Here is a 19857-nt window from a genome sequence, read left to right on the forward strand (position 1 = left end):
TTGTGTATAGTCTTTTCGTAGTCCTTTTGTTCCTTTCCCATGTTTCGTTTCTTGGCCCTCCTTCTTCTATTTATTGCTTTTATCCTTTCTTTTGACGTATAAGGGATGATGGGTGTGAAGATGTAATTGGAACCGGTTACTTCGTCTCCCGATATTGCTTTCTCCGGTGCGGCAATTGTGCGTGTTATCATTTCTTGCATCGTCATGAATTATCTTTCACTTTCCCATCAAATCTCGCCCCCCGGGGGGGGGGGGGGGGGTATCTTCTCCTGATCCCACTTTTACCGCTGCCGGGATTACATAGAACTATGCTCGGGCAGATCCCGCACTGCCGATGCACCGAGAAGATTGGAGGAGGAAAAGGTGGGATTTGCAGCTCTTGTATGCAGAGGGATGGAGGCAGAATCGATGGCATGGGCACAAAGTGCGATGCTGTTTCCTTATTCTTCCGATGCAATTTTTTTTTTTTCCCGTTGCAGTTGGAATAGCTACGTGGTGGTGGGTGCAGAATATCGATATGACAGCTTTCTATAGGAGACGGTATGTAACAGATTCTGACCCCTCTTGCACCGTGTTACCCCGCGTATTATTTTAGGTTGCGTACTTGTGCGGTCCTTATCGCTAGTAAACGTATCAAACCCCAGAAACTGCCTTGATTTCTTTTTTTTGGACTCGTTACCCCACCGGTTGTTTGTGCTCAAGGTTGTTTCCACCCCACCAGTACTGCACCCCACCATCTCCATCGACACAACACATACGATGTTACTTGCTTTTGGGATCGGTGTGTGCATCACTGGTGTTTCGTCCGAGTTTACGTGCTGGTTGCCTGCGTGAGTGTCAAGTATTGCTCGGTCTCTTCCCCTCACTCGATGGTGGGGAGGGCTTGGAAATGTTGTCCGTGCAGAGATCAAGCTGTAGTAGCTCTGGCCAGCAAATAGTACATGAATAAAGCTGCTGCCCGTTCCCCTCGCGTTATAGTTCAACTCTCTCATTGTCCCCTCTTCTGAACCAGGCTCTTCTCCTCAGCCATTACTTATAGAGCTGGCCCTTCCATCCCTCTCCTTATTATCCATTATCTATCCATCATCAATCTTCTATCCATTGATACTCCCATTGTAATATTACCTTCGTAGTTGAAGCAATTGCAATGTCCGCACCTCCAATCTCGAGCCCTCCGGCTCCCGGTGTTGTCGAACCCCATTTCCGTCCTAAGCATCGAAGGACCCATACTGGATTTGGTGTTCGTGAGATCAAGGCCGTTGAAGCCAGCATCCCGCAACCCTTGAGAGAAACGTACGCTATTCATACATAGTCCACTAAGTAATCTTATGTTCTGACTAACCTTTATGACCTTTAGTTGGCGCAAACTTGTGAGATCTTGCCTCCGAATCTACTCCCAACCGGCCATCTAATATTGAATGCGTTCTAACTTGAGTAGGCTGCTACTGAATTCACGGGGAAGGAGGAATTCCAGGTTTGTACCTTTTCTTCAGTAAACTCATCATAATATATACTGATTCTTTTTTTTTTTTCACCACAGCGAGAGGTTGTTCGCCATGTCGAGACCACTTTGGCTCGTTCAATGTACAACTGCGATGACTTGGCAGCATATTCCGGTACAGCTCTTGCTGTCCGTGATAAGCTTGTAATTTCCTGGAATAAAACCCAGCAACACCAAACGCTCCAGGACCAGAAGCGAATCTATTACCTTTCGCTTGAGTTTCTTATGGGAAGAACTCTTGACAACTCCTTGTTGAACACGGGAATCAAGGACACCGCCAGAGAGGGTGTTGGTGAGCTTGGTTTCAGAATTGAAGATGTTATTGACAAAGAACATGATGCTGCTCTTGGAAATGGCGGCCTTGGAAGATTAGCGGCTTGTTTCTTGGATTCCCTTGCGACCTTGAACTACCCAGCTTGGGGCTACGGTTTGAGATACCGCTATGGAATCTTCAAGCAGGAAATTGTAGATGGTTATCAAGTTGAGGTTCCAGATTACTGGCTGGATTTCAACCCCTGGGAATTCCCGCGTCCTGATGTCTCCGTTGATATCATGTTCTATGGTTATGTAACCAAGGTTAGGTAAGTTTATTACGAGGCTCTTACTTTTCTTTCAGGATTGATCATTGACATCTTCCTCAGCGACGATGATGGCAAGATTTCCCACCTCTGGGAGGGAGGTGAGATAGTGCAAGCAATTGCGTACGATGTCCCTATTCCCGGCTACGAGACTGCTACAACCAACAATCTTCGTCTATGGTCCTCAAAGCCGTCGAGCGGCGAGTTTGACTTCCAAAAGTTCAACTCCGGTGACTACGAAGGGTCTATCCGTGAACAACAGAGAGCCGAGACCATCTCTGCAGTCCTGTACCCCAATGATAACATCTCCGCCGGTAAAGAGCTCAGACTCAAACAACAATATTTCTGGGTTGCGGCTTCATTGCACGATATCGTAAGACGATTCAAGAAGTCACATCGCCCATGGAAGGAGTTCCCAGACCAAGTTGCGATCCAGCTCAACGATACTCATCCAACGCTGGCGATTGTTGAGTTACAGAGAATCTTCATCGATATTGAGGGTCTTACATGGGATCAAAGTTGGGATATCGTCACTCGTACTTTCGGCTACACCAACCACACCGTTCTTCCGGAAGCACTTGAGAAATGGTCGGTTCCTCTTTTCCAGAGCCTCCTCCCACGCCATCTCCAGATCATCTACGAGATCAATCTTTACTTCCTTCAGGGCGTCGAGAAGAAATTTCCCAAGGTTAGTGAGAAAAGTCTCTTAGTATACCCTTTCCTTGGATTTGTATCAACTCTAATCGATTTCAAAGGATCGTGACATGTTGCAACGAGTTTCTATCATCGAGGAGAGTCAGCCACAAGTAATCCGAATGGCCTACCTCGCGATCATTGGATCCCACAAAGTCAACGGTGTTGCCGAACTACACTCAGATCTTATTAAGGCTACAATCTTTAAAGATTTTATTGCCGTATTCGGCCCCGATAAGTTTACGAACGTTACAAACGGTATCACTCCTCGCCGCTGGCTTCATCAAGCAAACCCCAAACTTTCGGATCTTATCGCGAGCAAGTTGGGTGGATACGACTTTTTGAAGGATTTGAACCTCCTCAAAGGGCTTGAACAGTGGGTCGACAACAAGGAATTCCGCAAGGAGGTGAGAGATTTCTTCTTAAATCCCCAAAGTACGATTTACTGACACAAATTAGTGGATGGAAATCAAGCTAGCCGCAAAGATAAGACTTGCGAAGTACATTAGGGACACTACTCAGATAGCAGTGAACCCTCATTCATTGTTTGATATTCAGGTCAAGAGGATACACGAGGTAAATTTTATCGTGAGATTGTTTTGAGCTTATCTAATTTATTTAGTACAAACGTCAACAAATGAACATTTTCGGTGTTATTTATCGATACCTGAGGCTCAAGCAGATGAAGCCTGAGGAGCTCAAGAAACAAGTGCCCAGAGCCTCTATCTTTGGAGGAAAGGCTGCTCCGGGTTATTGGATGGTAACCATTGCGTTTACCTTTCTTCGAAAAAGCTTAAATTAACACTAAGCAGGCAAAAACCATCATTCGTCTTATCACTGCTGTTGGCGAAGTCGTGAACACCGATAAGGATATTGGTGACCTTCTAAAGGTTGTTTTCATTGAGGATTACAATGTTAGTAAGGCAGAGATCATTATTCCGGCCTCCGACATTAGTGAACACATTTCTACCGCTGGAACTGAAGCCAGTGGAACAAGTATGACTCAATCCTTAAAATTTGTCACTTGTTATATTTCTAATCATTTATAGGTAACATGAAGTTTGTGCTGAATGGTGGTTTGATCATCGGAACTTGCGATGGTGCCAATGTGAGTCATCACCAGTGGTGATTTAAATAATACCATAACCAATCATTGACACATCTCTCACACAGATTGAAATCACACGCGAGATTGGAGAAGACAATATCTTCTTGCTTGGTCACTTGGCAGAGGTCCGTATTTCGAAAATGTTGATATTAATGTATTGACTTTTTACTGATGAATTTCTAGGATGTTGAAGAGCTTCGTCATCAACACCGCTTCGGAAAAGTCGAGATGGACCCCAAACTCCGATTAGTCTGCGATGCGATTGAAGCTGGACAGTTCGGTGATCCGAACACCTATAGTGGCTTAATCTCGGCTCTTACAACAGGATGTGATTACTACCTTGTCAGCGACGATTTCTCCAGTTATCTTGCCACCCAAGATTTGGTCGACACAACCTTTAAGGACAAGGAAGACTGGGCTACAAAGTCGATCATGAGCGTCGCAAGCATGGGATTTTTCAGTGCTGATCGTGCTATTAACGAGTAAGTGCCTCCTATTCTGTCTTGATGTTGGCAGAAGCCTTTCTTTTACTGACTTTATTAAACCTAGGTATGCCGATACAATCTGGAATGTTGAGCCAACCCCGCAAAAGAAATAAAGGGCTAGATACGGTGTTCATTAGTATTAGTATCAGTAGCTTATGAAGTGTTGTCACTACCATTGTCCTTGTCGGCAGGATTGACACATATTGGAATTCAAAGCGAGCGTACATCCGGGAGTTTCTTTTTATTGCTTTTTCCTTTTTCTTTTTCTTTTTCTTCTTTTTATTAAGTGAAGCGATGAGTTGAGGTCAATAGATACCGGTAAATAAAGTTTATTCTTGCTTGACATGTAGACGTGAAATGATTTTTTGAAAAAGTATTTTCCAGTCTAGAGTACTTTATATCTTAGACTTTGAGGAATTTATCCCTTTGATAGTAATACGTACATGTATATTGTACATGAAGAGGTTCAAAATGATCTTTGCTATTTAGCAGGCCGGGTAATCTTCAGAAGTTACCCGCGTGTTCTGTGTTCTGTATTATCCATTGACGTCCATCCCACGCTACTTAAGATAAGCTTCTCTCCTACAGGCCCACTCACTCATACTACTGTAGGATCAATTTTGCACAATGAGTATCCCAGCTCTTCTCGATTACGTTCTGGAAGAGGTTTCCTTAGATGGAGAAGACGGTAATTTCATCCTGTTGCTATAATTTGTTTATAACGTCTTTGCATTTCTGTTGAACCGTCGTATGTGGCGTTTGAATAACACAAAAAATTTGCTTCGCCAGCATCTTAAAGCCAAAATATTATTTTGGGGGCTGACTCCAAAAATTTGAGCCTCAATACCCTTTTTGATTCTCTACGTTATTCGACTGCATATATGTGCGGAGCTCACCTCGTTCGATCCTCGTCATCGTCACTTCATTTTTTTTTCTTTTGCCTGAGATCTCAAAAGATAAGTTCGCTAATATATCATAAAAATAGGTACAACAATTCACCAGTTATTTGCATATGTTACCACCTTTTATGCCAAAAATACTCAGCCCAAAACCGACATATGTTCATTGACGTCCGGTGGTGCGCCAGTTGATGATATGCCAAGCCTTCAGAGGCCCGATCCAGTCGGGGTTACAATGTGGAATTTACCTAACTTAGAAGAAGAATTTCAGGATTATGTCTGGGATCTTTTAAGAATGGAGAAAGACTTTATTATTGGAAAGAATAATGAAGGCCGCAATTTGACCTTGAAGGATATCGTAGATGATCTTAGGAAAGATAAAATCCCCAAGAAAAGTGGCGGAGAGTCAGACCTTGGAGACTCCACTTCAAAAGACCAAGAAAGGTGCGAGGTAGGCCAGGAGAAATGGAGGGTTTATGCTTCCGAAGAAAGACGTTGGCGAGCACTTACAGGACATGGGGTGGATCCTAAGAAGGTACCATCCGACAATGATGAGAGGATTCATGGGCTAACTAAATTATTAATAGGTTCCAAATGCAATTTTCAAATGCCTTGAGGTCATCGGCAAGCATCGTGAAATGGGGATTATTCAACCGGAATTGACCAGGGTGACCGGACAGGACAAGAAATCTGTTCCTGTGCGAACTACGATGCTCAAAAACCAAGGATATATTGAGAAGAAGAGCGTTCTAGTAAAGAATCTCAACACCAGCAAGCTCACCTTGGCACGGTTCGCATTTCAACGGGATATAAGACGGAGTGTGCAGACTCCACCAGAAAAAGATGCTAGAAAGAAAGGCAGGCGGCAGCTTGATAGAGAAGACGAGGGCCCGAATTTCGCTTGGACTGGGCCTACCATCGACACTGAAAAGCTTATCAAAGCTATCCTCTTCGAGTTAAAACTGGCAAAAAATAGAGTCTTAATGCATAGTGATCTAAAAAGAAAATTGGTATGTGACAAACATAATATTTAATGGTACGTATTAACATTTTTCGAGAAATAGGGCATGGATAAATCTCGATTTCATTGGCGTTCATTCTCAAGAATCCTTCGAAAATTGGAGTCATTGGGCGTACTCAAGCGGATCAGAGTCCCTCTCAAGCTCAACCGAAAGTACACAAAGAGGGAGGCAAACAGAGAGATAGCGATATCAGAGCAATGCCATGCCCGATGCGTAAGATATTTGCGTGATATGGATGCTTGTGATTGGCGCAAAGTTCTCACTGCTTTTTCAAAACGTGAAGTGAATATGGAAGATGAAGAAGGGGAAGAAGGAGGAGGCGCGGCTGAGGCATCCGATGATGATATCGCCAAGGATAAAGATGGCGATGAGTTAGATGCTGATGCGGTGAAAGAGCTGGAGAACGTGGACGTTGATGCGGTAGGGGAGATCGATAGGGATACACCTCAGTGGCGGATCGATAAGCCCTTGACAAGCATAATCTTTGACATAGTAGACAAAGCAGGAAAGGACGGGATTACAAGCATGGTAATACTTATGGAGTCATGAATATTTATTGTATGCATATATACTGATAGCCCCATTTTTATTAAGGATCTAATGTCCAGAACCGTTGGACCTTTATATTATCGTCCGATGGACCAGATTCTTCATCGAATGACCGATTTCCCCAGGCAGTCACAGCCTCCTCAATACATGCACCTTGCTATAATTCGAGAAACTGGTATTACTGGCCGATCAACACACTATAGATACTTCAGCTATCAATGGCATCAACAGCTAGTCTCCGAAGGGTTGGCAACTGAGCCTTATGAGCCCACCCCCAAAAAGAAGGGGGTGAAACAGGGTTCTGTCGGAGCCTCTTTGCAGAAGGCAGATGAAGTTGATATTGAGAGGGATGACTTCGGGTTTCCTGTTCTAGATACCTCTCGATTTACAAAGAAGGATGGGTCTGGAACTCTGAAGGAAAGCCAGTTACAAGGTAAAAAAAAGGAGAATCTAAAAATACTCACATCGCAATTCAATATCGTCAATGATAACAAGGGTGGTAGAAGTATTGACTGGAAGAGTAGTAAGTGTAAACATTCAAAGGTTGCCATTCAAAATTTGCCTAATATAAAATAGATCGCATAGGAGCAGGAAGGCCACGTAAAAATGACAAGGGGGAGGAACCGTACCTAGAAACAAAACGGCGTACAGCCACTAAACGTGGGGGTACATTCGCCAAAAGCAGGCTTGGTCAAGGATCTTATTCTGTCTCTAATAGTGAACATATGGGACCAGAACTTGAGGAGCAACTGCCACTCGAAGCTAGCGAGAAAAGAATATTAGGTTCAACCGAATTAGAGGGCACCGAAGGCCTATCTAATATACAAGAACCACCAGTCCCCAAGCGTCGTGGACGTCCGCCGAAGAAACAAAAAACAGACAATGGCGAACCATCTGTAAAACGACGTTATACAAAAAAAACTCAGAACACTGCTGCACCTGATATAGCCGGAAACCAAGGCCAGTCCGCACAAATCACGCTTCTGGATGAGCAACATGCCGATCAGTTAGTTCCCGCAGATTATATACCTGTGAACACTTCCAATGTGGCCGTGACAAATAAGCGGAAGGCCCCAGTTAAACAAACACAAACCCGCAAATCGAAACGTATGAAACAAACAGTGCCTGATGAAGGTAACACAACGCCTAATGTTTGTGGGGGCGATGTCGAGGTAGCTACAGTGCCAACAGAACCAGGCGCTGTCGCAAGTGCCGAACTCGAGAATAAGCAGGTGATGTCAAGTGATTATCAAGAAGACGCTCGCCTTGAGAAATCTACGGAAATTGCCAGATTTGCTACAGAACCTCGCAAAATTGTCGCAGTTAACGATGAACGCGGTACAGAGAACAGTGGCATAGAGATAGTCACCTCTGATGGCATAGCTCGTGTTGGTTCCGCTCCTGGCAGCTCAGCTTCTGAAAATTCTTCAAAGCCGGTTCACGTCATCAACGGGGTGGCCGTTCAGGAAGAAAAGTTAGATGTTGAGGGGAACGAATCCTACGGCTCCATTGGTGGTATGCTAGCACTGGCTCGCCAACAAGTTGTTCTTGATCTCATAAAAGAACATGGCGGAGTTTTCCCCGGAGGCAATGAGCTTCGTTTCGCGTTTGATAAGAAATATCGTCAGAAGAATCCAAAAGCCGGACTTTGTGATCGGCGTCTAATCCGAGGCATAGTTCAATCGCTCCAGTACAAGAAAAAAATCCAGGCGCTTACGTTTACCTTTACCAGTGGTAGTGGGAGTGCAATCACGAAAAAGATATTAGTAGATGCTAGTATTAGCACTGACTCGCCAAAGGTTGATGCCATGGTTAGGGAAATGATGTCTGTGGAAGGAAACCTTTGGTTTCCACCTAACACAGACCTCCAACAGGATATCCAGGATAGATTCGCCAAACCACCACACTGGTCGTTACCCAAACCAAGGGAGGTCGAGGGTGTTGAATTTGAGCGAATACATCCAAATTCTGTCATGCAGTTGAAGATGAAGCGCGCCGCTATGGCAGCTGATCGCTTGGCCGCGAGGGCTGCAAGAATAGCCACACCAACTAAACCCCGAGGCCGCCCGCGTATATACACCGAGACTCTCATGCCGTCTACTTCAACAGGTAGACGTAAAAAATTTACAGATGAGCAAAAAGAGGAGGCCGCTCGCCGAAGAAAGGCCGAGATTAAAGCCGAAAAGGTACTGCTGAAGTTAAACCAGCAATACCGTAACGAACCATTTGACCCTTACGACCCGCCGCCCACAGAAGAAAATTTACCAAGGCGAGTTTGGTGGAATGACTTTGTGGAAAGGGATCTTAATGAGCCAAGAGACGAAAGGAGATTTTATCAAGAAATTGAGGAGGTCGAAAAGTGGGAAAAAAGGATGGATAAAGCTCCCCTAACTGAACCGAGTGAAAAAACTTTCATTATGATAAATCATTTTGCACCTGATACCCAAGTCGGAGAAAACTTTACACAAGTTCCTATATTAAATATGGACCAGCGCATTAGGGCACCGGATTTCTCTGAGACTCGAGTTATTGGTCCCCGAAAGCCTGGGCCAAAACCTGGTAGTACTAGGAGGAAGCCAGCATCAAAACCCACTCGGACAGTTGATATACTGATGGGAGAAACACCGAAAAGAAAACGTAGAGCTCCAGGTTCATTCGAAAAGATTCCTTCTCGTCGTGAGCGTGCTATGACTGCAATTCGCAAAAACACACTCAGAGCATCTGACACACTTCCCCTTGAAGAACGTGAGTATCTGAGTCTGTGATCCTTTTTCTATCAATGCTGACCTTAGATAAGTCCCTCCTCGCAGATTTCAGTTTAGAAATCAGTACATAATACCTAAAGAGGATGAAGATTCGCTACTCATCGCTATAATAATTGTCAGAACTATCTTTGGGGGTTGGGATCGTAAGATCGACTGGAACCTTGTACAGACTGCCATCCCTAAGCATAATTCGTTAACACTACAGAAACGGTGGCCACGTGTGCGCGAGATTCATAAGACACACATGAAGAAACTTCAAGCGGAATTCGAGCAGATGTTTCTTGAAGCCTACGAAAAGGGTGAATTGCCGGCTTTCAACCCTGCAGATTCGTCAACTTTTGACTTGCCATTTGTCGTTACATGGTTCCGTGAGAATTTGGAACTTCCAGAGTACGCTTAGCGCCTTTCCCTCCTGTAGATTGATCGATTAGTTAACATTTACCTTTTAGGAGTCAATCGGTACCCGAACTTCCCATAACGCGCGAGGCTTTCGATAAAATTTATGAACTACGTGCCGATGGACCTTCAACTTGGAGGAATGAGTTCCACAGCCCTGTTCTTACAATGGGGAATAGAGGAAATCATTTTGTATGCCATCCTTATGAGATACCTTTACATGAAAGAGAGCGCCCCGCCGAGGATGAAGAAACCCTAGAATATATCAAGTCAGTAATTAAGGTAACTTTGACACCCCCCAAACCAATTCACTGCTTTAACTAATAGAGATTTCAGGCCAACATTATCACTGATGCCTCTGAGTATAATCCCAAGAAAGCATTTGAGATCCTGCACTCGTATCCGGAGCGCCTTGTGGATGAGGCATTTTACACGCTCATAATCAGTAAAACAATTGCGCATAAGAAAGATAAAACACGGTTCACACCAGGACGGAACTACGAGTTTACTGACAAGTTCCATCACTCACTTCGCACACCAATGGACGAAGGTCTTTTTGCCCAAGCCGTATCTTATGAGACATACATTCGTGAAAATTTCAAGAGATACAAAGCAATTGAAGTTTCACCATTGACAAATGATGGTTCAATGGCTTGTTTGTTTGATATGATGGCTTCGAGGCGGGTATGAAAAACGATTTATTCACATACTCAAGCCCCAAACTAACAATTTACAGATAATTCTGTGTAAAAGCGGATATTTCGCCGATAAGCTTGGCTTGATCGATGGGTATAAAACGCGAGGAATGGACAAAGATATCGTCAATTTCAAGGTCCAGATTAAACCAGGACCACGATATGAATCCAAATCAAGAACCCTCCCGGCGCCTCCATTTCCAAGAGGAAACCCAGAAAGTAGGACTGAGCCCATCCGCCTGTGGGTGGATATCAACGGGAAACTCATCACGGGCATGTGGCTTAAAGTCACAACTGCAGTTCTCGCATTGATCACTAGCCGGCCGGGAATTCACATGAAAGAAATCATGAGAGTTTTGTGGCCCGGATTGACCTTAGTTGAGGTTGAAGAGATTGTAAATTGGCTAGCTTCCCGGGGCTCTGTCAAGTACAGCAATGAGGGTGACGACGATACCAAAACAGGATGTTGGCCTAATGAGGGCTATTTCCTCGCTCTACAGTCTTAATTTTATCTCTTCGACAGCCTTGCCGCCAAATACACGCGACATTGATATGGATATATTGTCAAACGTGTTTGTCTATAAGGGTATGGGTATCTGGTCTGTGGTATTTGTAGGTACATGCATCTCACAAATTTTATCCCAGAGCTCCAATATATACCGTGTAATATCAAGTTGTAAATGCGCTATGAGCTTAGTAGAGTATCATTTTATAAAAACCGTAGTTGCGACTCCTGCAGCGTTTACTACGGATCTTAATGCATCGTAGAAATGTGTATATATTGTCAATGTCATTACACCCACTACCAGTACAATGCTTCCAGTAGGGGCCCCTGTGCATGACAAACCGAAACCAACAACACACCTACTCTCAGAGAGGGGCTATTGCGCTGGAGTGTCATTTACTCGAGAATGCCGGACTTAGATAATCCGGATTGAATTGATTGGTTTTACCGGGATGCCCAATGCCAAGTCCCAGTTCATAACCAGTGACAATCATAAGATATCACTCGCTCGATAATTCACCTCAACGCCCGCACATCAACGCTCCGACACACTACACCATTACTTGTCAATTACTTACACCAATATGCTTCAGTACACAGCGAGCACACTATATCTTCTTCACCCCGCCCACAGACCACCTCTCATACCTCATCCTCATATCGCGCGTAATCTGTGGCACTGCCTTCTCCATAGCTTGATCAAAATGCGTTTTACCAACAGCATCGATATCGAACGATTCGCGCATGGCATAATGAATAGCCTCGTCGCAGATATTTACAATCTCCGCGCCAGAGTATCCGTCCGTCTTCTCTGCTAGAATGTCCAAGTCTACGTCTGGTGAAATCGACATTTTCTTTGTTTTTATCTGAAGGATCTGTTTACGCGCGTCAAGATCTGGCGGGCCAACATACAGAATAGTATCGAGACGCCCGGGGCGAAGGAGTGCCGGATCCTAAAAATAGTAAGCATCGCCGCCTCCCTCAAGACGAAACCAATGTAATTAAAGGAAGGAGGTGCCCTACAATAATCTCGGGCCTATTCGTCGCCGCAAGGATAGTGACGTTCTTCAAGCTCTCAATGCCGTCCATCTCATTCAACAAGGCCGTCAGTACACTCGCTCCAACGCCGCCACCACCACTCCTGCCCTGTCCACCCTCCCGTGATGCGCTGAGGGCATCGATCTCATCAAAAAAAATAATGCTAGGACTTGCCGCGCGGGCTTTCCGGAAGATTTCGCGGACGGCACGTTCTGACTCGCCAACATACATGCTGAAGAGCTCAGGTCCTTTGACGGCCATGAAGTTAAGGCCGGCTTCGGTGGCGAGGGCTTTAGCGGTGAGAGTTTTGGAGCATCCCGGAGGGCCGTAAAGGAGAAGACCTTTGCGAGGGGTACCGCCGAGGCGGGAGAATACTTCAGGGTGCTGTGGAGAACATGGGTCAATATCTCAAGAAAATTATAGGTATTTGGAGAGAGGTTAGAGAATGCTTCACTCACAGTCAATGGCCATTCTACAGCTTCTCGGAGGCGCTGCTTGACTTCTTCTTGGCCGCCGATATCGGACCAGCGGACTTTCGGTGGCTCCAGAAATATCTCCCTCATTGCTGTGGGCCGCACGTCTTTCAAGGCCGCCTCAATGTCATCCTCTCGAATAACCACTTCCTCCTCCTCCTCCTCCTCTCCCTCTTTCTGTCCCTCAACCAGCTCAAGTCTCTTGAGTCCGACTGTAAAACCAGTCCTAACCAACGACTCCAAATCCGCTCCCACAAACCCGTGCGTCCGCGCCGCCAACGCCTTTACAAATTCTTCCTTCCCCTTCCCCTCCCGCCCTTCAAATGGCAGCTCCTTCATCAGTACCTCTAAGATCTCCCTCCTCGAATCCACATCCGGAATTCCGACCTCAATCTCCCTGTCAAACCTTCCGGGTCTTCTCAACGCCCCATCAACCGCATTCGGCCTATTTGTGGCTGCAACGACAACAACCTTCACTGCTTCACCGCCGCCACTATAGTCAAGTCCGTCCATCTCTGTTAGCAGTGTCGTCACCACCCTACCTTCGCCACTGTCACCCGCCGTACGCTTCGGTGCAAGACTGTCGACCTCGTCGACAAACACAATTGCGGGCTGGTGTGCACGAGCTTCAGCAAAGATACGGCGAACAGCGGCTTCTGACTCGCCCATGTATTTCCCAACAATGCTCCCGTTAAGAACGAAGCAGGTTGCGGAGAGCTCGGATGCAATAGCTTTGAGAAGGAGCGTCTTTCCCGTGCCGGGAGGGCCATAGAGGAGGATCCCACGCGGTGGTGTTAAATTGAAGCGTGTAAAGTGGTGGGATTGGTGTAGTGTCGACAAGAGGAGGGTCTTAAGGGCATCGATCTGCTTCGAGAGGCCGCCGATAGAGGCAAAGGTGGTGCGGGAGGGTAGGGCGATCGTGACAGGTGGATTTTCTTCCACTACTGGCGCTCGGGGAGCTCGAGTGGGTTTTAATCTAGCGGGACTAGGGCCAGGGCTGGAAGGGTCGGCAGAGTCGGTGGTGAGCTCAATGATCGTGGACTCAGTCATCTTATATGCAGGCACCGAGTGCTCGTCATTAATCTCCCGGGGCACGTTTTTTGCAACGATCTTTTCGATCCGGAAGGCTCGTTTCACGCCCTTGTATTCGATTGCGTTGAGAATCAGGCCCTCCGAGATATATTTTGTCTCCACTACATACACATGAAAGAATCTCAGCACAAGCACCTCCACAACTAGTTACAGCTCTCCCAGCAACATCCAACATACCAAGGACATGTTCCAGAAACCATCGCCAGCCCTCGGCTTGGTTTTTCTCAATCCCAACCCTACTTTTCTTTGGTACTGTCGTCCCAGGCCTAGCAGCAGTCGGTAACGGCTCCTCGTACTCAATTTCCTTGACAAGCACGCTCACGGCATCCTCAACCTTCTCGGTGTACTTTCCGATTAGGACTTTATCTTCAAAGCCTACACTCAAAGCTGTGCGAACATTATCAGAAATGAGGGCAATTCTTTTTTGCAGGTGCGCGTCGGAGGCGAGCCATGCAATAGCGGGTATAATGGGTGTTTTGGCGGTCTCCGAGATCTCGGCAGTGGTGATGTGGCATAGGTCGCCAGATTTGATGTCGAGATTGTTCAGGGAGCCGCGGTTCAGATTGATACGTAGAAAGGTCTTATGGGAGACTGGAGTCGGGAATGGGCGACTGAAAACACGGTAGGTATTAATTTCGGCATGAACTACAACTAACTACTAGTATGACATAGAGGGGGGCAGTTACATAGTAAAGAGGTGAGGATTGTGGTCGCCTTTTGGGGGGCGCGCTGCCACGGCTTTTGGTGGCATTTTGGCAGTCAATTGGCAAGATGTGATTCTCGAGCGACATCTTTTGAAAAAACGGCCGGGATACCTCTGGACCTGGTGGGGCAGTACTATAAGGTAGTGGGGCGTGACGTCAAGAGCCGGGTAACCGGGATAGCCTTACCCGGTAGCGAGCGAGCATCCGCCCGCGCCGCCGTGGCCCGTCACTCGGCAACGGTAAACCGTATAATATGTAGGGGCACCCACAAAGGTGCATGGAATTCACGGCAAAGAAAGATCCAACTCCAGATTGCTGCTAGCAAACGTTCCCGGAACAACAAACAATGTAGAATTCACTGGATTATAAAACGCTCAACTCTTCACCAAACTATGCATGGTATGTACTTCTTGTTCTTCCTCGTGCTAATCAAGTCTCCTATAGTCTATAGCGCCCCGGTCTTTACTCACAAGCTTTTGTTCATGAACCGTCTCTTGGTGAAGCTCAACCACCACTACACAAGTTAGCCCGGTACATAAATGATAGCTTCATAAAGTTTCATTACATACCTTGCTCGGCTTTCCGGTTCCATCCGCGTAGATCCTGCTGAGAAGTCTGATAACTAACTCCTGCCTCATTTGACTGATATAACCTCTCAAGGTCTCAGCGTCCACTCTATCCTTCGGGGGTTGGTAAAGTGCGTTCAGGGGGAACGCAGGATCGCCGGGGAGGGCAAAGTGGTCGAGTGCGGAGGTTTGGAGCGCCTGGATTGAACCCTTATAAGCAAAACGATACTCCAACGTAGCAACCTGGATAAGCTACCTTCTCGGAATCCCTCAGACTCATAGTCGGCTTGATTTTACTCAAGCAGTCCGAGATCCACAGAATACCATAGATCAACGTCCGATCAGCCGGCCCCTTGATCTCAAAGTTGCGAAAGAAAGTGTTGGCCCGGAACAACGTAAGGGTCTCGTCGAGCACATCGTAATGCTCACTATCCGGGTCGACATCGAGGTCACTCGTGTTTGGTGGCAGTGCCGGGAGGGTATATGCTGGTCCCCTGGTCCTCGTACGGAGCGGAAGAAGGCCAAAGTTTCCTAATTGGAAAAATATCTATCAGAATTGATGTAACCTAGGAAGTAACGAGGGGTATCGGTGCTTACCGACGACGCGGACGTCAGTATCTTGCAGGAACGCGGAGTGGTAGGCCTGGTAAGTAGTTGATTTTGTTAGTTTCATATACTCCTGATCGAGGTACTCGGAGGGCAGATAAATGGGAGCTTACTGGCATTGTGGGGGGTGGTTGTGGAAATGGGTGCCGTTGTGGTGTATGAACACTAAATGGAGCTTCGCGGTGTTGAGGCTCAGGTTGGAGCTTCCGTCTTGGCACTCCTTTGACTTGTGGAACATCTTTGCGGGGCTTGAGGGGTGCGTTACCCGGCCTAATCTGGGGACCTTGGGCAGTGGTCAATGATCGATCGCATGCCTAACGATGATACGAAGTTAATTAAGACTAGTGTCTTCAAAGGTTTATGCCCCCATACCTCAAATCTCCCCCATAATAGCTATTTTATATCCATCTACAGTATCCACACATATAATCAAAGAACTAAAGATGACGAGTGAGAGGCTGTGACTGAATCCAGTGGGAGGGAAATACGTTAATATAATACCGTACCTTCTTCTAGAAAATGTAACTATCTAATAAGTATATAGATATACCGATATGCAATGTGTTATTTAAAGGTTTTGATTGGCCAGGTTTGAGGGGTTTTCTTTTTCTCTATCAAATATGTTTGTCAGTAAGTAGATATTCTATCAAATATATTGGAGTTAGTAGATATTCTATCAAATATGTTTGAGTCAGCCAGTAGATATTGGTTCCAACATACCTTGAGTCAACCAAATAGTATATCAGATATGTGCACAGGGCATCTTGGGGTTTCAGTGATCTTAAGCGTTGGTAAACTGATATTGTTTAAGCCATAACAGTTCCTACTCCGGCCTTTGGCCGGAAAATGCTTGTATGTATATATACGTATCCGCCGGCGCCTCCAGATCTGGATAGAGAGTTCTTGATATGATTGTAACTTCTAAAGCCTATCTATTTTACTTAAAAACAAAAGTACTGTGGTCATGGGAATATTACAACTACCACTCGGCCCCTACCTTGAACCCAGGGCCTTCAGCCATGGCCACCGGGGACTAGCTAGCGCATGGCGTCTAACCTAACAAGCGGTCTACTAGCTAGCGCATGGCGTCTAACCTAACAAGCGGTCTACTAGCAATGCCGACTGGATTTCGGTCACGTAGGGATATATCTAGAGAGTAGCAAAGGCATGCCAGTTTCTACTCTCACCTACGCATTATTTAACCTACACGTGACCGAAATTCCAGCCGGCATCGTTAGTATATATATAGCTATTACTAATACTCGCCCATGTTTTGCAGTATTTTCCAGCAATTAATGGCACTTGAGGGGCAGCACGTCGAGCATCTCATTAGAACCCAAAACTAGGTCAGATCACAAAGCAAGTTGAATGTATGGTTAATGAGCCTTATGGACCACAGACTTTAAAGAGCTGGATTTAAAGACTAGTATGAGAAAATAAATTACAATACATGAGAAACACATATCTCCACAACGGCAATTGCAAAAGAGGCTTTAACCTCTAGTTATAGATCTAGGTGGCGTCAGTACAGATCATTTGAAAAGCTCAAATTTATTTCTAGATTCGAAATCTCAACTAAGTACAAGACTGTTGTCTTATCCGAATCTTGAACTGCAGGCTAGATTACTAGGCCATATGGTCATTGAGATCCGAGCCTCTTCTTTTTCTTCTTCCCTTCCCTTCGCTTTCTCTTTGGTCCTACCTGGCCTCCCAATATTTCGTTCAAAATAGGAGGAGGCCTTAAGCTTGCAGAATGTATTAGATTAAGAGATAATTGCACCCCAGACTACTAGAATGATTGGAATTACCTCTTTTCGAGATCAATCGCTTTCTCGACCTCGGCCACTAGGCCAGGGTATACGATGGAAATGGTCTCCCATACAGCTTTCCACTGACCCCCTTTAGCATGGGCCAAGTGGTTGCGCTGCTCTTTAAGTTTTTCGTATGTGCTTTCTATTAGATTATTCTTCCCGATCTTCCGAAGATTCTCAAAGATCAAAATAATTCCCATCGAGATAGCGTGGCGGGCAAAGTATTCATCCGTATACGTACCGTTTTTTGCTGCCATGAACTTCTGTATAGCAACTGATAAGCTGACACTTATATCAGCACATGAACATGGAACTCAATATATTTACCTTTTGGTTGAGATTATATAAAGTTAGAGTCCTTTCGATCCCTCTTAAATATATTTTTATCGCCTTGAGCCGCTCCAAATTTTTACCACTAGGAGGTCGATCGAACCGAAAGACACGTAAACTCGTCGACAACAGCGATTTGGACGAATACAAGTAGCGAACATGTCTAACTATAGAGACTCTAGTACAGAAAAATTCTTTTACCTTATCGAGCGTGGTAATTGAAAATATGGATTTTTGAATCATTGATATATAGTCGAGGTGAATAGGTTTGGGAATGACTGGTGGTGATGGAATCCCGTCAACTGAATGGTGCAACCAGACCATCTAAATAGTGTTAAACCAAGTACTGTAATCGGTCAGATTCCATTGATTGTTCTTTGAATGCATACGGTTTTGCCACTTCTGTAGAAAACACCAAGCAATATTCACAGTATTAGACGAAATGGCAGGGATCGGGACCAATGGTTGATCAAGGGAAACTTGCATCATACAAGATCACTCATCTTTTGGTAGAAACTTTAGTTATATAACAAACTTTGTAAGAAGCCAGGGCTATCGTACGCATATATATGATTCTGGCAAACAATATAAGCACAGATAGTTACGTACCAACCGAGAATCATTTCAAGGCATATATTAGCTATAGTTGATCTCTCTAGACTTATCTATGGTGGATTCGTAGAGCTCGACTTCATTACCCGTAAACTCGATCGAGACCAGGCCCGCTTTAGCTATGTTCACAAATATTTGCTAGTGCTATAGCTCATAGCACGTAATTAGCCACGAACGAGACTACCCTAATACCGGAGGACAACTTAGATCAAACACTGATACAGTTCTAAAACTATCTGAGCCATGGGCCACTCTTGGCAACTCAAGCTTCAAGAAACTGAGGCATCCGCGTGATATGTTGTGATTGATCATAAATGGCTCGGGCTCTAGATTATCACTGATACCTCCAATCATGGGTTTATCGACGATAGCCCTAAACCCCCCTTACACAAACAATTACATATGCACTTCAATCAAGAAAGTTGGGGTTAGAGACCAGCTCTCTGTAGGTTTCTGAAGGTTTGATAGATGTATGTATTTACCGTCATATTCTGTGGAAATAAATTTAGAGGTTACACTACCCGCAGCCTAATATCTCTCCAATGCTATAAATCGTCCAGGACCTCTCAGTCATCCAACGTTCAAGTATCATGTGCGTACGCACATATGCAGCCCATTTTGCGCCAAACATGCACGCACAATGACTCTCTCAAAACATGCAAGAGTCCAATTGACCTATTGATTCAGAGAAGTGACTGACCGCATGAGACACCCTTGCCAAGTTTGGTGCATGGTAACACGCGCACGGACACAAATCCGTTCGTTTTCCTGGGGTAACTTCAATTTTGGATCCTCGGTGTTTAGCAGTCAACCGAATTAATCTTGAGGTACAGAACCGTAGTTACCCATAACCATGTTTCATGTGCTGCCTAGTCAACGCAAGGTGTCGGTATTCTGTTGAATTCAAAATAATACAGAGGTACAAAAATAAAACCAAAAATCCATAAACTCCATGATACCTTGCCCGTTACGGGTACTTCATAGCTATCTCCATTCGTCGTTATCACTCAACATCATGCATACGCGTACGGGTAAACCGTATATGACTAGCAAAGAGTAAGAGCTTGGGAACACGATAAACGTGGCTCTCATTAATTCGATGAGTTTATTTAGACCCCGCCACCTGTATCACAAAGAAATCTCAATGTCGTGTTCCTGGAAAGAGTCGGTAATAGGGATCGGTCTCACCAGAGCGTTCACAGCCTCCCAGAGCAAAACTCTGACCGGTTCCAGCAGCTGCTTGAGCTTTCTTTGCGGCCTCCGATTTAGCATTCAAGTTCAATGCCGCCACGCCGAGGCCCGTGAGGGCAACTATAGTGGCGAGGGTACTTTTTGTACTATTATAGTTACCGAGTTAGCCGGATGAGCCTCGGGGATACTGAAAGGAAGATGGGATTGGGAAAACAAACGTGAATGCGCGGGTAAGCAT

At 45.4% G+C, this 19857-nt stretch overlaps 5 protein-coding genes across 5 annotated transcripts; 2 read left to right on the plus strand and 3 right to left on the minus strand.

The window, feature by feature from the left end:
- Positions 1 to 1147: 1147 nt before the first annotated feature.
- H6S33_008992 (uncharacterized protein) lies at positions 1148 to 4478 on the plus strand (the record flags this gene model as incomplete). Its single annotated transcript, XM_044840338.1, has 13 exons — positions 1148 to 1293; positions 1358 to 1370; positions 1439 to 1474; positions 1541 to 2082; positions 2143 to 2767; positions 2835 to 3179; positions 3232 to 3348; positions 3395 to 3532; positions 3585 to 3768; positions 3822 to 3880; positions 3946 to 4005; positions 4064 to 4362; positions 4430 to 4478. The coding sequence occupies 13 exons, from the start codon at positions 1148 to 1150 to the stop codon at positions 4476 to 4478; spliced, it is 2613 nt and encodes an 870-aa protein (XP_044697807.1).
- A 514-nt stretch (positions 4479 to 4992) lies between these two features.
- On the plus strand, positions 4993 to 11197 carry H6S33_008993 (uncharacterized protein; the record flags this gene model as incomplete). Its single annotated transcript, XM_044840339.1, has 10 exons — positions 4993 to 5053; positions 5351 to 5799; positions 5852 to 6274; positions 6329 to 6814; positions 6881 to 7358; positions 7421 to 9580; positions 9633 to 9990; positions 10050 to 10278; positions 10333 to 10680; positions 10733 to 11197. The coding sequence occupies 10 exons, from the start codon at positions 4993 to 4995 to the stop codon at positions 11195 to 11197; spliced, it is 5457 nt and encodes a 1818-aa protein (XP_044697808.1).
- A 607-nt stretch (positions 11198 to 11804) lies between these two features.
- On the minus strand, positions 11805 to 14550 carry H6S33_008994 (uncharacterized protein; the record flags this gene model as incomplete). The annotated part of the gene is made up of 5 exons (XM_044840340.1): positions 11805 to 12149; positions 12220 to 12618; positions 12693 to 13900; positions 13977 to 14410; positions 14486 to 14550. 5 exons carry the CDS (start codon positions 14548 to 14550, stop codon positions 11805 to 11807), a joined length of 2451 nt encoding a protein of 816 aa, XP_044697809.1.
- A 419-nt stretch (positions 14551 to 14969) lies between these two features.
- On the minus strand, positions 14970 to 15794 carry H6S33_008995 (uncharacterized protein; the record flags this gene model as incomplete). The annotated part of the gene is made up of 5 exons (XM_044840341.1): positions 14970 to 15017; positions 15073 to 15267; positions 15326 to 15600; positions 15667 to 15712; positions 15789 to 15794. 5 exons carry the CDS (start codon positions 15792 to 15794, stop codon positions 14970 to 14972), a joined length of 570 nt encoding a protein of 189 aa, XP_044697810.1.
- A 3822-nt stretch (positions 15795 to 19616) lies between these two features.
- Positions 19617 to 19857, minus strand: H6S33_008996 (uncharacterized protein; the record flags this gene model as incomplete). The annotated part of the gene is made up of 2 exons (XM_044840343.1): positions 19617 to 19765; positions 19838 to 19857. Coding segments are annotated over 2 exons (169 nt in total), but the record flags the coding sequence as incomplete, so codon positions are not given.

Source organism: Morchella sextelata (assembly GCF_020137385.1).
Source record: "Morchella sextelata strain SCLS chromosome Unknown scls_3, whole genome shotgun sequence".
In the NCBI taxonomy this organism is placed as follows: domain Eukaryota; kingdom Fungi; phylum Ascomycota; class Pezizomycetes; order Pezizales; family Morchellaceae; genus Morchella; species Morchella sextelata.